The sequence below is a fragment of the Accipiter gentilis genome, chromosome 7 (genome assembly GCF_929443795.1).
Source record: "Accipiter gentilis chromosome 7, bAccGen1.1, whole genome shotgun sequence".
NCBI classification, from domain to species: domain Eukaryota; kingdom Metazoa; phylum Chordata; class Aves; order Accipitriformes; family Accipitridae; genus Astur; species Astur gentilis.
In genome coordinates, this window is record NC_064886.1 from 42,249,693 (window position 1) to 42,267,519 (window position 17,827).

The window sequence follows — 17,827 nt, forward strand, 5'->3', positions numbered from 1 at the left end:
TTTAAGGTATCTTGTTTTATTTGCTGTGTTTTTAGATTCTTGCAAGATGGTTTTTAGAGCAAGCAATGTGTTTTCTTTTAAAAATGGAGGAAAAAATAGAGGCAGATCTATGTCATTTGTCCAGTATCATTGTAGTGGAGTACCTCTCATGTAACTTGTGAGCTGTAGCAAGTCTGTAGTAGACGACATGAAGACTTTTCTGTTTTCAGTTTATAAAACCTCTGGTTTGGTCTAGAATTATTTTCTTGTGGGGTTGATTGATTCAATTTAATGAGTCAGACACTTTAAGTTTTTGATAATTTTCGATAATTATACTCTGGTTATTAAACAGTTACATTTATGCAGCTGTTGATATTCTGTCACCGTAGGAGAAATGTGATCAAAAGATCCCTACAGGAATGCCTTACGGCCACTACTGTAACATGCTGTGTGGAACTCACTTCAATCAAAGTGTGCAACCAGGAACATCAAAAATACTCTATTTCTGTAGTGATTAATTTGCTCGCTTCCATTTCACAGCATATCTCTGGTTCTGCAGTTCTGCTAACCTTTTGTAGCACTTGGCATGTGCTGCAAGGGAGTCGGAGATTTGAGCAAACATACACATGCACGGATAAAAAATGTTGTTGTTTCTTGCCAGAATGGTAAATTTGATGCTCCACTGGATGGCATTATTTGCATGCTTATGGCTGTCTCTTGATGAGTCAAAATAAAATAGGTAAAATACATAAACATAGATGGCTGGTTTTCCAGAAAGGTGGTAAGGTGTGTCAATGTAGGAGCTCTTCTGTTTTAGAAGAGGGTACATTGGTGGAATTTGGAGTTTCTAGATGCTAATATAATTTTATTTTTGTTTTTGAAACTTCTGGTAGGGTTCTAGAGACCCACATGGGTCCTTTTAAATTGTAGAACAAGGGCATTTAAAATAACTTCTAATTTCATGTTTCTTCTGGTTCTGGGATTTGCTAAAAATTATTCAGGCAAATAGTCTATATAAATACTACTAATAATGAAATATTTGGACAAATTAACTTCTAATAAAATACAATTAGATGTTAAATATTCTGGTAATTGGAAGCTAGTTATTTTTTCTTTTGAGGAACAGTACACTGCCAGAATCAAATCTGAGCCAGATCTGCATGTAAGCACCAAGAAGATGCTTGCTTTTCTCATGTAACATTTGGTTTCAAAATGCTCTGTTTTACAGAGAGCAAGAACAGAGAAAGAGAAACCTCATGCCTTTTGGGTTGTACTGCTTTCTCATAACTTAAAAAAAAAACCAAAACAAAAAACTATCTGGATGTTGGAGACTGTATTTTACTTGAAGCAGAAAGAATTCTAGCAATCACTTCTAAAAGGTGAATGGTCTCTTGCAGTAGGCCTTTGATCTGGTATGCTTGAGACAAATGTGAAAAAGAAATAAATGTGGTTGCAGTCATCTGTCTGGATCCACCAAATCATCGGATCTGCAGCTTCAGATTGAGAGAGACAGTTGTAATGATTGAAGCAGTGAATCTTTCACTTTAATCTGTTATTTGTGACACAAGCCTGTATGTGCAAACGCTTTTTATGCTGTTTGGTAGATACTTAAAACAACTTAACTTCTGAAATGTTTCCTCAATGTGATAGAGTAATTTGACATTATTGAGGGAAACTTTCTTGCCTGTTCTTCCAAGTGGTTTGGGGTTCTATTTGCATAGAATTGTGATCAGCAGATTGTCTAAACAGTGTAATGAGCATTTAATAAATAGTTTAATACTACTTCTGGCTTTCGTTGATGCTGGTATGTCAAAATGCACTTTTTTAATCCCAGAAAGTATTCCTACCAGACAGATACTTTATTTGAATTTGCTTTGGTTTAGGAGCTGAGATGAGAAAACATTATTTTAAATAGTTGATTTTCTTGAAATAGCTAAAACATGCTGCTTTCCTATATATTAGAAAGGAGATTTTCATTCTAAAAGGGAACCAATGAGTGATAGTATGTTACCTCAACCCATCCTGTTCTTGAACTTGGGGAATTTGTAGTAGCCATTGTTTGGGACAGATGGTGTCTTGGTAATTGTAAGACCTGTATTGCTGGGATTTTGGGGAGTGGGAATGGGATGCTGATAGGCTGATGTCAGTTCAGTCTGCAGAAGTTGACATAACAGTCTCACTTCTATTCCAGTTATCTTGTAAAAGCTATGAAAATACAATGTCTAGAATTTGGTTCCTTAATGTTGTGATGTGCGTATTTATATAACACCCACATCATGATGGCATCTGGAAGCCAGGAGAATTATGCAATATAAACAATACATTCCTGGAAAAAAACATTTTTTGGTGTCCCTAAAGTTAGTCCTTATTCCCTAAATTGTCTAATCACATGCTCGCACTTAAGACCACTGACTTCACTGATGTTTTTCACATCTGGAGTGTTTCCTCAAACATGCCTGGCTTTTTAAATTGTATTCTTAGTGCTAATTATGAATTTCTTTACTCTCTTGTCATGGCAATTAATTTTCTTACTATAGGTAAACAATTTCTAGGTATTTGTTGTAAAGCAGTTGTTGTAAAATTAGCAATTACATGTTTTGTTATAAAGTTACCTAAGACTCCTCATGATCTCTAGAATAGAGTTGAGTTCCTACTGTCCAAGTAGAAAGGGATTTGATTAACATGGAATTTTGAGGTTTATGTATTATTATAACTTAGTTGAAGAGTATAATAAAATAATCTGTTTTCCATGGAATCTTATTTGCAGAAATCCTCTTTAATCATATCTTCTGTACCTAGGAAAAAAGGGCATTTTTTTCTTTAAAAGCTGACACTTGAAACTTTCCTGAAAAAGTTCAGCTTTTGTGAACATTTTATAATGTTTGATTTTTATATTTCACTGTTGAAAATATTCTAGTTACTGACACAGGTTTAGTAAATCCTTATTAAGGTATGTGCAGTAGAATAGGATTTCAGTTGTATTTGAGGCTCTAAGTACCCCCTGAATATAGCTTGTACTGTAACATGTGCGCACTGTAGTCTCTAGTAGTCTATAAATTTATGGCTGTTTGAAAGGTATGAATGTAATAGTTAAACAAAGAAACTGTAGAAATAAAATGGAAAACAGAGTAATTGCTTGGTAGCTGAATTTTCCTTCCCTCCTCTGTCTCTCCAAGATTTTAACAGCTCCCCCCATCTCTTTTTGGATGTTGTTTAGCCTGTGGACGAGAACAATGTTATGGAAAGTGATTGACGTTCACAAGCATGTGATAATGGAGAAGCTGCCAGGGTTCTGCCATCCCACTGACTGTAACAGGGCGAGTTTTCCTTGAATGAGGATGATGGTACTCTCCCCTCCTGCATCCCTTTGCCCAACCCTAAACGCTTCTGAATTTTGGAGGGGGAAACTGCCTCCCAGCTGTGCAGATCCTACCCCCCCCCCCAGCTGACAAATGAGTAAACAATTGCTCTCTTTAAAATTGTTTCAATATGGTCAATGCATGACCATAATTGCGTTTGAAGAATTGAAGCCTGAAGGCGCGAGAAGTAACTTCAGAGGTGCTTATTTTTTTCCTCCGCTGTTCCAATATTTAGTACAGCAGATTTTGTTGTCATATGCTATTCGTTTAATAAAAAGAACTCCAAATGCATGACCCTTATGTGAAAAAATGCGTTTTGTTAGCCAAACCCCCAAATAATCGCCCCTCTTCATGATTCTGAGCAGTCAGAATCTGAAGCCCTTGTTTTTCATAATATCCATCATATTCTTGTCAATTAAAAAAAGATTCTGTTCATCAGTTTAGTCATTTGAATTTTGAATGACATCCTGTTGCTTTTTCTCTAGACTTTAAAAATTATGTTGAATTTGAAAATGGAAGGAACAGTTAACCAAATCTGTTTGGATTACACATTTAATGTAAATATGTCTTTATTTTATACATGTGGCTGTTAGATTCTCTGGTGGTAATACTTTCCCTAATCTTTCAAAATGTAACAATAACAGAGGGAAAGTCCGTGCCATCTCGGTATGAAGGGCAGCAAAGGGAACTCTGCCAGGTCCATGAAAATAATGACCTACCTGTTCATTTTCTAAAGAAATCTGGTATTCATGGAGAGTGGAAGCAGCACAACCTAGCAATATCCAAATGCAAGCTATTGACATGAAGTTTGTTTTTTAGGAGGCTGATTTTGAATGTGGTATCAAGATGGAATATTTCATGTCTGGTTTTGATATTAGAAATGCCTTCTCTTCCTCCTCAATTTGTTCTTAATTAAATTTCTTTACAATTTAATGTTTTATGTGGATTGTTTTGTCTGCTGACTGACTTCTGACCTTTAAGGAAGAGAGGATTACTTTCTCAGGAACATTGTTTTCATGGGGTTTTCTTTTTTTTCTAATTAGCCCAGTTTTTAAAAAAAACCAACACTTTCTCCCCCTATTTTGTACATTAGATGCCCCCAAAGTTTGGGACTGCATAGTCATTTCAGACATCATTGCTGACGATTTTTGTGTTTGTACCAGATCATCTTCACTGCATTTTCAAACTTTTTTTGCTTTGAACCACAGAAAGATTTATTTTGCAGTGCACAAGAAGCATTCTGGAACTTGTTGTGTCAGTCATCTTTTTAGTTTTATAAGAACTTTGACAAAAATGTGCTGTGTGTTTCATCTGGGATGTGGAAGGTGAAACTTAGTATGATGCACCTGTTGGCTTTTAAAGCTGACTTCTTGATAATTTCGCTGAGGCACACATGCCTTCCTCCTAAGCTTTTGTTTGATAAGATTTGAACATTGATTCTTGCAAACCAAAGCGATTTCCTTTTTGCGCACTTCAGAATAGCGTGTGTCTCTGAATTCTTTGTGCAGACCTTTTTGTCTCCCAAGCTGCTGCTTGTATATATCTGGTCTATAGAAATCACTCAAGCTCTTACAATTTATTAAATACTGAACTATTTTAAGTCTCTGGTGTGTTTTCATAGAAGGCTTTGTTTAGGAAATGAGGTTCCCAAAGAAAGCAAACTTTGGACGCTTAGTGTTTAAAAACAGGCACATCCTTTGTTTTGAATGTTACCGGCAACTATCCATTGTCCTAAATAAAAGGATCGCTAAAAACACAGTCAGCCATCCTTAGATGATCTAAATCTTTTACTTCACTCTTCTTGTATAAGTGCATCTGTCTTCCAAAATACTGTTGTCTTTTTGCCAAAGTGCTGAATTATATTGCTGAATGTATTTTTTATGTGTTTTTAGCAGGGTTATGTGCCTCGTAGATACCGTGCTGCTTATAAATTACAGTGCTTCTTGCTGCTTTTGACTAGCAAATGTTGCAAAAAAGTCAAATCCCTTCTCACTGAAGTATTTCTGTCTTTTCTAATATGGACTTACCCAAGTAAAATGTCTCATTTGCAGTATCTTGCTTTAGTACTGCCTTTCTAACTTTTTTTGGTATTTGACATACTCAGAACGAGACAGCTGAAAGCTCTCTTGCATGTGATCATTTATGGATAGAGAACAGAAAGTCAGCACGCTTCAGTTTTCTAATATTGTTTGCACATGTTTTCGGGATGTATCTCTCTGCTACAGGTAAATCATATTTCTAATGTTATGGTGAACTTTTTATCTGCTTAAAAAATACTCCACTGTCATTAGCATTAGATTTTTCTTCAGTCATCAGTGGACTGTTATGAAATGTGGTTGCTAAAGACCTATCCGCAGAATAACATTTTAGATTGTAATACCAACTGGATAGATTTATACATCTGAAATTCATTTAACCTTCATATCAACTATCTATGTATTTAAGGGCTAATTTTTCATGCCTAATTTGCACATGCAGTTACTGTGACTGAGTATGCAGTTATGGTAAAAATCTGCGCAAACAGTAGGTGTTTCATCTATAGCAGTTTTACACCTTTGACCACTGTAACAGCTAAGTAGGAATTTCATGAATAAGGGAAAAGAAATAAGCATGCCTGGCTTTGAAAATCTGTGCTTGATGTCTTAGGTCTCTCTAGCCTAAAACCTGTTCTCTGACTCTACCCTGTTTAGCTTGTTACCTATTTCCCATGCTTTTCTCTGTAGTCATGTTCTCTCCATGAAGGTAGTGGTCTCTCTTTCCAGTGTTTCATTTCCATTCCTTATCACATTGATTAAATGATAGCTTTTGTGACCAGTAAGTAGAAGGTCTTTCCTCAATAGAGCAATTTCTGGGATATTTTATGTGGCAGCTCTGGCACTAAGCATCTTTCTGAAGCTCTTGTCCTACATGCTTGGGTCCCCTAGTATGAACAGTTCACTGCACCTGAGACTACCTTGTCCCAAGTAATTTATACTGCTTTTGATTTCTCTTTGAATTAAGTGGCATCCTGGAATATCCTATGGATTACACTGTAATAGTTAAAATCCCTAGCTAGACTGCTTTTCTGTGAGAGTTTGCTCTGACCTACGATTGATTCAGTCACTTCTCTAAACAGAGCAACGTACAACGTGAAAGTCATTAAAATCTATTTATGAATGAAATATGGAGATTTTTCCAAAGTAACCACAGAGCATATGACTGTGTTTTATGTAGGACGACACAAGTATTTTTGTATGTTCTGACAGCTGAGGTCGTATAAAGAGTTAAAGCACAACTGTTTTTATTGGACTTCACTGCAAACATTTGTAAAGCCATTTCTCTGTGTAGTGCATATTAGTAATAGATTAAATGGAGAAATGTGGTCTCAGTATTTACAATACAGAATGTGCTTTCCTTTTGCTGACACCTATGGAAAGGAAACTGCTGCACAGCAGCAGATGATAATAATTTCAGTCGATTTTCTTCCTTTCCTACTCCCACCCTCTTTTTGGAGACATAATGTAGGGGTTGTAAAGCAATCTCTAACGTGCTTGCTGTCACTTGCCAGTGAGAAATCTTGAGGCCTTGAAAATGCTTTTGAATTAGATTTTTTGTGCCAGTGTCTTCCTCCTGTTTGTTCTTTACTTTATTTCAAACTGATTTTTGAACAGATCTATAAGAAAATGTAGAGCATTGGAAAATAAATGTGTTTAAAAAATACTGAGGACTTATGGATACGGTACTTGACTATGTTAGATCAGGTACCTGCAGATTTCACTTTCTGAGGATGCTGGGCTCATTCATAATACAGAGAAAGTACAAAGCTCTTGGTTTGTGCAAACCTGGAATTTCACAGCTGTAGACTTCAAATAATTTGTTTTACAGGAACAGACCATATCCTGTTCGTAGGACTATGCAACAGCCTAAGCAAGTACTTCTTGAGTACTTGAGTACTGCGCTCAGCTCTGGGGCCCCCAAATTAAGAAGGGCATAGACCTGATGGAGCGGGTCCAGAGGAGGGCCACGAAGATGATCAGAGAGCTGGAGCACCTCTCCTATGAAGAAAGGCTGAGAGAGTTGGGGTTGTTCAGCCTGGAGAAGAGAAGGGAGACCTCAGAGCATCCTTCCAGTACCTAAAGGGGGCCTACAGGAAAGATGGGGAGGGACTCTTTATCAGGGAGTGTAGTGATAGGACGAGGGGTAATGGCTTTAAACTGAAAGAGGATAGATTTAGATTAGATACTAGGAAAAAATTCTTTACTGTGAGGGTGGTGAGGCAGTGGAACAGGTTGCCCGGAGAAGTGTGGATGCTCTATCCCTGGAAGTGTTCAAGGCCAGGTTGGATGGGGCTTTGAGCAACCTGGTCTAGTGGAAGGTGTCCCTGCCCATGGCAGGGGGGTTGGAATTAGGTGATCTTTAAGGTCCCTTCCAACCCAAACCATTCTGTGATTCACAGGATTAGGATCCTATTTGAGAGTGACATTGAAAAACCAGTAGGTTGAAAGGATGATTTTACTTTGCAGAGTATGGAGAGCAACTGATACCAAAAGGAAGATGAGAATCTTAGAGATCCTTCAAGCATAGTCATGTTAAGTAAAAGTGTATATTACAGCTTTGGATTGTTTTTTAACTGCAGCATTGCACATCTAAATCTGGAAAGTTTAGAAGTACTGAAGTTTTAGTGAATGTTAAATGTTCAGATCTTTCAATTCACAGGTTTTGAACCTTTGGGCTTACTTTTTCAAGTGTTTTTTCTGCAGCCATGAGGATTATAAATTTCTGTTAACATACAGTCAAATGCTCTCAATTGTTGATGCTTTAAGCAAAATATAAACCACTCTGAAACTTACGATGAAATGGTAAAAGTATGTAGCAATATCGGGAGAACCTTGAAACAGCTGACAATGCACAACATGTTTCCTTCCAGTTTTAAAGCCATTTGTCCAGATGTTGAAACAAGCATTTCTTGTCGTACCTGCAATAGTCTTTTTGCTCCCTCTGTTTCTTGTATAACTAGGCTTCCCCTTTGGGTGCAGAGGTTGTACATGATGATGAACCTGTTTTGAGTTGGCAGCAGGACTCAAACTGTGTGAGCTTTGTTTCAAAATAGTCAGTTCAACTCACGAGTCAATGTTGTGTTTATATAACAGTTTGGCAACTTAGCACCAAATGCTGGAAAGTGCATAATGTGGCTCTTCAAATGACTTCATACTAGTAGTAACATTTTCAGAAGATTCTAACTTTGTATTGCATTTTTATTGGATTCTGATGAATTTTGAACTGAGCTTTAAAAGAGGTTTTTTTTTTTATGGGGAGCTTTATATGGCTTCCTACTTATCAGACTTATGCATATTGTGGGGCCCTATCAGTGAGAAATAAAGCTTTATCCAGTTTTGGCTTTGGAGTGCTGGATCCTTCTGTTGGTTGGTGTTGCACAGCTTGAATGTAATAGTGCAGCTTCCATGGATAGAAGCGTAGATTAGAAAATTTCGTAGACCGCTGACGTTTTTAAATACATAACTGTGCATATGTATGATGACTTAATTTTGTGAATAGTTGTTGAAATCTCATCACTGTGTATAATTTCGGTGGTTTTTGTAGTGTCATTGTATTCCCTTAGGCAGTGTCAAGCATGAGGGTAGTTCTAAAATTTTCAGAGTTGCTTTGTTCACCTTGTGTGTGTGACAGTGCGTGTCATCTGTGCATTTTCCTGAACATACGGGTTTATGCTGATTTTCACCCCTTTATGTTTCTCTCTAATTACAGGTCACCTATTTTACAAATTTGGAATCACAGAATCTGACTGGTATCGAATCAAGCAAAGCATAGACTCCAAATGCCGAACAGCTTGGAGGCGGAAACAGCGAGGGCAGAGTCTTGCTGTGAAAAGCTTTTCAAGGCGAACACCTTCATCATCGTCTTACAGTGGTTCAGGTAAAAATCCAAACAACCCATTGGCGGCTCATGGCTTAGACAAGCGTACTCTTTGCTGGGTAAAAAAAAACTGGCTGGATGGACGAGCCCAGAGGGTTGTGGTGAATGGGGTGAAATCCAGTTGGTGGCGGGTCACAAGTGGTGTTCCCCAGGGCTCAGTATTGGGGCATTTCTGTTTAATATCTTTATTAATGATCTGGATGAGGGGATTGAGTGCACCATCAGTAAGTTTACTGATGACACCAAGTTGGGAGGGAGGGTTGATCTGCTTGAGGGTAGGAAGATTCTACAGAGGGATCTGGACAGGCTGGATCAATGGGCCAATGCCAATTGTATGAGGTTCAACAAGGCCAAGTGCCGGGTCCTGCACTGGGGTCACAGCAGCCCCACGCAGTGCTACAGGCTTGGGGAAGAGTGGCTGGAAAGCTGCCTGGCAGAGAAAGACCTGGGGGTGCTGGTTGACAGCCAGCTCAATATGAGCCAGCAGTGAGCCCAGGTGGCCAAGAAGGCCAACGACATCCTGGTCTGTATCAGAAATAGTGTGGCCAGCAGGAGCAGGGAGGTGATTCTTTCCCTGTACTCAGCACTGATGAGGCCGCACCTCAAATACCACGTTCAGTTTTGGGCCCCTCACTACAGGAAAGACATTGGAGCATGTCCAGAGAAGGGCAACGAAGCTGGTGGAGGGCCTGGAGAACAAGAAGGGTCTAGAGAACTCGTGAGGAGTGGCTGAGGGAACTGGGGCTGTTTAGTCTGGAGAAAAGGAGGCTGAGGAAAGACCTTATGGCTCTCTACAACTACCTGAAGGGGGGTTGTAGTGAGGTGGGTGCTGGTCTCTCCTGTCAGGTGGCTGGAGGTAGGACTAGAGGAAATGGGCTCAAGTTGCAGCAAGGGAGATTTAGGTTGGATATTAGGAAAAATTTCTTTACTGAAAGGGTTGTTGCGCATTGGAACAGGCTGCCCAGGGAAGTGGTGGAGTCACCATCCCTGGAGGTATTAAAAAAGCACGTAGACAAGGCACTTCAGGACATGGTTCATGGTTGATGGTTGGATTCTATGATCTTAAAGGTCTTTTCCAACCTAAATGATTCTGTGATTCTATAACCCCCCCCCCCCCAAACACAAACACAAACAAACCCCAACAGAAATGGAAACCTACAGTAATAATGCCATTTGTTTTTCAATATACCGGAAAATTATATTGATCTTGAGTTGTAAATACAACAGGTGCATGTAGTACCCACAAATGTGAATACTTTCGTGTAACAAAGAGAAATTAAGAAATCCACATTTCTCACAATTGAATTTTTGGAGCGGATTTTATATTACTGCGTATTTTTTTTGAAGTACTATTTATCGTTGGCAAAGAGGCCTCTCTGTTAACAGTGTATGTGTGTCTACAGTGCTCCTCAAGGAATGTATCCATGTACTAAGTGAAGCTAACCATTTGTAGTTAAATCATCATGGGTCTTCAGTGCAAGCAAACCACCTCCTGGTACATTCGGAGTCCTTTGCAGCCTCATGGGGCTTGTATCAAAGTAGATCCCTGGTAGGATGAGCTTCCAATCCTGTTATATCTACAGATTGCAGTCATGCTCCTGGTTGCAGTGCATTAATGATCCTTGAAAGGAAGCGAGATGCGTGTGTGTGTTCACAAAGAAAAGAGGGAGAAGGGAGTCTGTCTCTGAAACAGTAGTAAAATACAGATTTGCCAGAAATGAAAGTGTAGTATATTCCAGTGCGTGAGAGAGATTTGCTTGGTTGATTTGTACGTTATCTGAATGCCTAACTTCACTGAGATGCTTGAGAATGTCCATGCACGTGTGTTAACTGAAAAAATTTAGTGCATGCAGCTTTGTGCTATCATATGGTTTGTTTGTTTGTTTTACCCTGGTCATTTTTTTCAGTGGAAGGTCAAAGTGTTTCTGCAACTGTTGTTCATAAGAGAAGTCAAGTGAATAAATCTTTCTCAGTGTGTTCACACCATTTAGTAGGACGTGCTAAATTTTGTTCCTGAAGTATTTTTCTCTGATGAAATTAAATATGTTGTAGGTGATTCTATATTTCCATATAGGTATGTAAGCATGAATAATAATAACAAATGAAAAATACTGACCTAAGAAGTGTTCTCATAGGACATTTCTGGCTCATTCTTTTAATATAAAGCAGTGTTATGGGACATTTGTACATCATATATTAAAACCAGTGTTTTGGAAGTGAGCCCAAAGAAAAGGAAGTAAGTTTATTTGCCTGCATAAAATTTTTGGTTGCATGTTAACACTAACCACTGTATCTCATGCAAAGAATGCCAAAATCTGCTTTCAATGGAAAATTTTATGTGCTGGAACTAGGAATCATATCCAAAATTCTCAAATTAAAATAACTAATCAACATAATGATAACCATAAGCCATATATGTTGATGGGATTTTTATTTGCAGTCTCTTAGCAATCAGTATTTTAGAATAAAAAATGCAGTAGTAAGTGGATATTATGGGCCTGTGCTCATTAGACCATATTCCTTGACTGTTGTGGAGATTTATTATTAAAAAATATTAATCTTTAATCTCCTGGTTTGGAGATTTGGGGAGACCAGTGTAGAGATGTAAAATACAGGCTCAGGCTCAGTGAATTCTGTCTTCAGAAGGCCACAAGATAGTAAGTTTTGGTGGTTTTGGGTTTGGTTTTTGTTTTTGGTTTTTGTTTTTTTTGTGGTTAAGCTGAAAACTATTCCCCCCACCCCCAATTCCACTAACCTGATTTGTGAGTAAATTGTTCCATGGCTACAAAGACACCTGAATTAACTCTTGGGATTTCAGCAGTGTGCTATCTGAGCAGGTGGGAGTGGTGTGGTACAGATATTCAAGAGCTGGTTCTGCAAGAGCCACCTCAGTATTTTGGGTTGTGTGGCCAGGCTAGCTCACTTAGCTGGTGCTGAGCTGGCTGCCTTTGGTACATCAACTTCCAGGATTTCCCCAGGAGATTTTATGCCACCTGGGTCTCCCGCTGTACAGGCTATCTCATCTCCCAAGTCCCCTAGACAGCGAAGAGGTGGCTGCATGTCCTTATAAAGATGTCTTTGGTCCTGAAGATGATGAAAGTCAGCTGAGGCATCTTGGCATGTCACTGGCAGGACTGTATAGACTATGCAGCCAGAAGTAGAGTACCAGCAATAACATTAACGGCTGCCTTTGGTAATGGTATGTGCAAATGTTCCCATGGATTCAAAGTATTTTGTTAATTTTCTTTAAAATATTACTTTTACTCAGAATGTCACTGGCATCATTTTCTGGGAGGCTGTAAAGATGTTGGATGAATTCACCACTACATTTGCACCCACTGTGAAAAAGCTCTTAGAAAAACAGACCACTTTTCAGAATCAGGTGGTCTTTTGAAAAACTAATATGCATTTGAAAATCAGGTGGGAGTGGTATTTCACCTGAAGAAAGAGGAAGAGGTATAATAAAAAACAGGAGAGCAGTATATAGGGAAGGCTGAGCGATTATATAGGGAAAAGAAAGAGAAGGAAAGATGCAAGGAAATTATGTGGATTCACATATGTTTAAAAGGGTAACTTTTGCATGACGGGGCTGTAATTCCACTGCTCTGTTCAGGTAACTTCATGAACCGCTCAGACTTTGCCTTTGTGGTTTGACATCCCTGGAACCCCTCAATGGAATTACAGCATCATAATTCACAGGCATCTGTTCCTTATTATACACACTGTATAGTGGATATAGCAGAATTCCTGCTGCCAGCTAGCAGGAAAGAGAAGTAATATTTCACAGCTCTGCAGTAAAGGAGGTCTGTATTTCACAGTTATGACAACATAGCTGTCAAATATGGCTTTTTAAAGTGTTACATATGAACCCAGACAGTTTTTATGGTAGCATTTGTTTCACGGGGCAACTTAAGGTGAGCCTTGAATGGTCTGAAATTCAGCTACTTGAGAAACTGTCTTTCCCACTATTGTTAGTTATAGCTATTAAGATCAGCTTCTAGGTGCTTTATGTCAGGTCTCCACCCAGCTGCGGTTGCTGCTGTCTGCAGAAGAATACATGTGTTTGGTTTCACTGAGTAGTATGTTGCTCCATGTCAATTCACATATAACAGGCATTTGAGTTGTTTCTCTGTTGGGTGGTGTATAGTAGCTGCTTCTCACAAAAGATATAATGGGGAAAAAAAAAGGCTTTTAAAAGATGGTGAATGGCTACTGTGTCACGTTTACACTGTGAAGGATGCAGGGATATGCAGCGTAGTTTCTGTTATGTCCTCTGAGCTGTTCTGAGAAGCTCTGGCTTTGGCTCCACTCACTTGGCATACGACTATATAACTTCTATTCAGAGAAGCTATAATTATTTAGTTTGAGCAGGAAATTTAGTAGAGCGTGGTTCTGTGACTAGTCAGGTTAGGTCACTGAGCACCTTAAGGTAAGCGTGTCAGGTTCTCTGATAGTTTAGATATAATAGTGACGTTGCACACATTCAGTAGGAAAGCACTTTCATTTCACATCTTGTAAACAAGCATTTCAGGTTATGCCACGTGGGGGAAAAACGTACACACACGCTCACCCCTTTTGTTGGGGTAAATATAATAAACCTAAGCTATTTGTGGAAGTACTTAAACCCACTGATTCTTCGCTAAATGATGATAATTTCCTAGGGAAGTTTTAGGGCTTACCTTAGAATATATTCCTTAAGTCTTCAGAAAGCATTTCTTTTTGAGATGCGCTATTGCCATCAACAGATGCCTTGAATAGATGCATAGTATCATGGTTTCTGCCATGCAGCTGAGCTGTTCTGAAAACATCATTAAGAGGTTTAACTATGATTTCAATGTCCTGAGTGTGAATGAAAGAACACCACATCCCCTGTATGAACTTACTCCAGAGTTTGGTAAGGTTTTTCCACTTCTGAACTTGCAATTGTAGTATTTTGTATTAAAATTGTGACCAAGAGGTGCAACAAAAAAAGGCTCAAATCCAAAACTGTTGTGTTTGATTGGCTTGAAGTACTATTTTTCATCAGCTATCTCTAGGGCCTGGTAATAGCAAGATAGCTTTCTGTTGAATTGTAGTATAATAATACGTGTTTCAATCAGCGGAAATTTATTGGCACTTTCTTCAAGTGTTGCAAAGGAGCACCATTCTCATATGTGTTACAGAGTATTTTCTTAAATGCTGATCTGCTAAAAGTCTAGAATAACTTAGTATTTTCTGTTTGGCAGTGAAAATTGTTGAATATCTCTGAATATCATTAAAAATAATGTTTTTGTTAGTCCTGAAATAGTCTCAAATCAGCATGGTCATTGCCCTGCTGGACGTCCTCCCTTATGAATTAGGCGACTTGATTTTTCCAGAGCTGTGCTTTAGCAGCAATTAATTTGCCTCATTTAAAAATAAAAATAAAAATATATATATCAGCCTGAAACTCACCTCCCTGTGATGTGACTGATTTCAGTGGCTCTGAGGAATCTTGAGGGTGGCTGAGCACAGTAACAGGTTACCCAGAGAAGCTGCAGAAACACTTTCCCTGGAGACAGTCGAAATCCACCTGGATGCAGTCTGAAGCAACTGGTTCTGGTTGCTCATGCTTTCAGGAAGGGCATTGGATTAGATGATCTCCAGAGGTCACTTCCAACCTCATCTGTTCTGTGATTTTGTGATTTTTACGAGTTATTGGCCACATAATAAATAATTCTGAATTATTTACGTCTAAAGAGGATTGCTATTCTTGAGCTGCAGTCTTATGTACTTGTTTGACATGTCAAAACTTTTAGGCTTTTTCTACTTGTTGTGTATAAAAGTTTATGTAGCACATGGCTTTGATTTGAGTCGTGCAGTTAAAAATTATAACAGATTTCCCCTCTGCTCTGTTTATCATATGGAAAAATTAGCTGCGCAAATGACCTAGAAATGCAGGAGGCTGAGCCCATAGTTCTTGCGTAGCCTTTCAAGTTTTAGGCGTTGTAATTCTGTGATAGTGTTTAAGTGTTAAGAGCTCAAGAGGAACTGATCTAAAGACAAAAACATGTCTGAGGAACCTGGTAGGAAAATATGAATGAGTATCACTTCTCTGTCCTTCACCCCAAAGATATTGAGATTGTTCTAAATTTAATTGACTATGCAGCTTTACAGTAGCCATAAGATTTATGGGTTGCATAAAGTTGTTGTGGCAGACTGTTATATTTAGGCAGAAGTTAATTTCCTTATTTTATCTGGCTCTTCTGTTTGAAGCTGTTGCCTTTTGTTGGAATTGGGCTATTAATTGCAGTGGTTTCCTCTGCTCTTCTTGGAGCCAACACTTTGGTCCTTAATGTGTGTTTTTCTCCTTTTTTTTTTTTTTCTTGACAAGAGTTGTACGTATGGCTGCCATGATAATTTAGCTAGATATTCTTTTTAAAAATGTTAGCAGTCTGTGGAGGGAAGGCAGTAGGAAATGAGGTTTTTGGGAGGAGGATTAATTGAAGAGTGCCTTCTCCCTTTCTTTTAATTTCTCTTAAGATTGTTAAAGCTGTTATCACAGTTTTCCATGTTGGAATTTTTAATTAGTTCTATGACTTTGGGATTTATACATAGATTTAGGCTGAAGTGCTCAGCCTATGCTGAGTTGTCACATATAAAAACAGATATGCAGTCAAATCTTCAAAGCTGTACTGCAAAATTGGAGGTATTTAGAACTGGATGAGTCAGGTTAAGATAATGGTTTACAGTATACAGTTTTATTTCTATTAATTGTTCAGTAATGGTGTTTTCCTACTTTTGTTTTTGAGGACTGCTTTGCTACATCTGGCCATTAACCTTTCCTTGCTAGGACTACACATCAAGGAAGCAAGAAAAATACATCCTAGTTTGTAAGCAGAAGTGTGAGGCTGGGAGGCCTGTGCACTAGGAAAACAAATTTGAATAACACCGCATAAGGAGACTAAGCATGAATCCCCTCTGCTACAGAATCTGTACCTCCTACATTTCCCTCCAAAATGAGAAGCCAGATGCTCAACTGATAAATATGAAGTAGAATAGGAAAGAATTAGAAAATGCCAAAGGTTTTGCCTTTGAAGTGAGGAATTTTAAAACTGATCTTAGTTGAGAATTAAACACACACATTCTTGGAACAGTTACAAATTACATTTGTCTGACAAATCTAATCTTGCTCAGCAATGTCTGAGGAAGATAAGCTTTGAGAAATGTGACAGAAGTAACTGCTTCAGTGAGGGTGATTTTGCCAACTCTTGAACATTTGTCTAAGACGACAGTCTCACTTAGGCTAAATTTTCTTTGACTCATAAGCACATGCAGCAAATGGAAAATGTAAAAGGTCCAATTTCAACTTGGGAGGAAGGAATATTTCAGCAGTTGTTTCCCCCCGCCCCTCCCCACCCCTTATCACAACTTAATCACTTAATCACCTGGTCAGTGCAGCATCTTTTGTTCTGTGGGTGGCTCCAAAGCTATTCCATCTAGTGGAAGGTGCTTTGGGTATGCCACGGATAACGTGCTCAGTAGTAGTGGTACATAAGCTGTTCAGTTCACGTCAGAGTACTCCTTCGTAACTAGTGCAATGGAAAATTTCAAAGCAAGAGTTCAGCTGTATAGCTTCTCCGTGCCAGGGATTCTCTAATACTTCAAAGTTGTAAATGTGAGGCTAGATAGTTTACATGATAGTGATTTGTGACTGTTGACATATCCTCTATTCAAGCTGTGTGCTATTCATGTTTGTGTTTGTTTTTAAAGGGGAATGTTTAAAAATGGATAAATATTACTTTTGTCTGGTCAGAGATTTAGAGGGGAAAAACAATACTTATAAAGGATGTTTTGTTTTTTGACACTGTTGAATCCTCTCTCTTCTTTCTTCCTAATAAGACAAAACCCACCAAAATCCAACAGAAAAAAGAAAGAAAACCCAACTGTGGTGGTTGCAGTGAAGCCAAACTGAAATCTATAAGTGACCACGGGAGACGTACAGTATGATTGCATTCAGTCTGTGTCTCCTGTTCCCACCTCTGAAAAGCAGAATAATTTCTAGCATCTGTGAAGCAAAAGATGGTTTACGAATAAAGGCTTTTGGACTTTACAGTTAAAAAATATATTTCAATATGTGCATATAAGATATATGGAAATACATATTTTTATCTGCTGCAGCTCTTATTTCCTTGATACTCCTCTATTGCATAACTTTCTTAATCAGAAAATAAATACTTGTTATAAATACATCTTTGTGTTTTCTCAGAAGTACAGTGTTGCAGTTTGTGTAATGGTAAGCTACAGGAAAAGTACTGCTAGAAGGTTATTAAACCTGCAAGTGAAACATGTCTTACCTCACTTGTGTCCCAAGTCCAGTTTTGCTATTTGTGTATGTGTACTTACATTTACACTATATATGTTTGAGCGTATGAAGTTATGTATGTATGCATATGTGTGTATACACGCACACATCTAAATGAAGGATTATGTATTTGGATACTGTGGTTTGACTAGAAGTTGAGTTTTAACTCAGCTGTTAAATTACATAGTGGGGGACTGGGAAACATGATGGGGAGACAAAATCACAATGGAATGGACTAGTGGTAGCCTATAAG

The 17,827-nt window shown here is 38.4% G+C and overlaps 1 protein-coding gene across 3 annotated transcripts in view; it reads left to right on the forward strand.

The window, feature by feature from the left end:
- Positions 1-17,827, forward strand: part of BANP (BTG3 associated nuclear protein) — a 154,575-nt gene that overhangs the window by 59,699 nt on the left and 77,049 nt on the right. For all 3 annotated transcript variants that reach the window (XM_049804224.1, XM_049804225.1, XM_049804226.1), the window contains exon 8: positions 9,084-9,251. In XM_049804224.1, the coding sequence (XP_049660181.1) occupies positions 9,084-9,251 (168 nt within the window). The remainder of the gene's footprint in view (positions 1-9,083; positions 9,252-17,827) is intronic.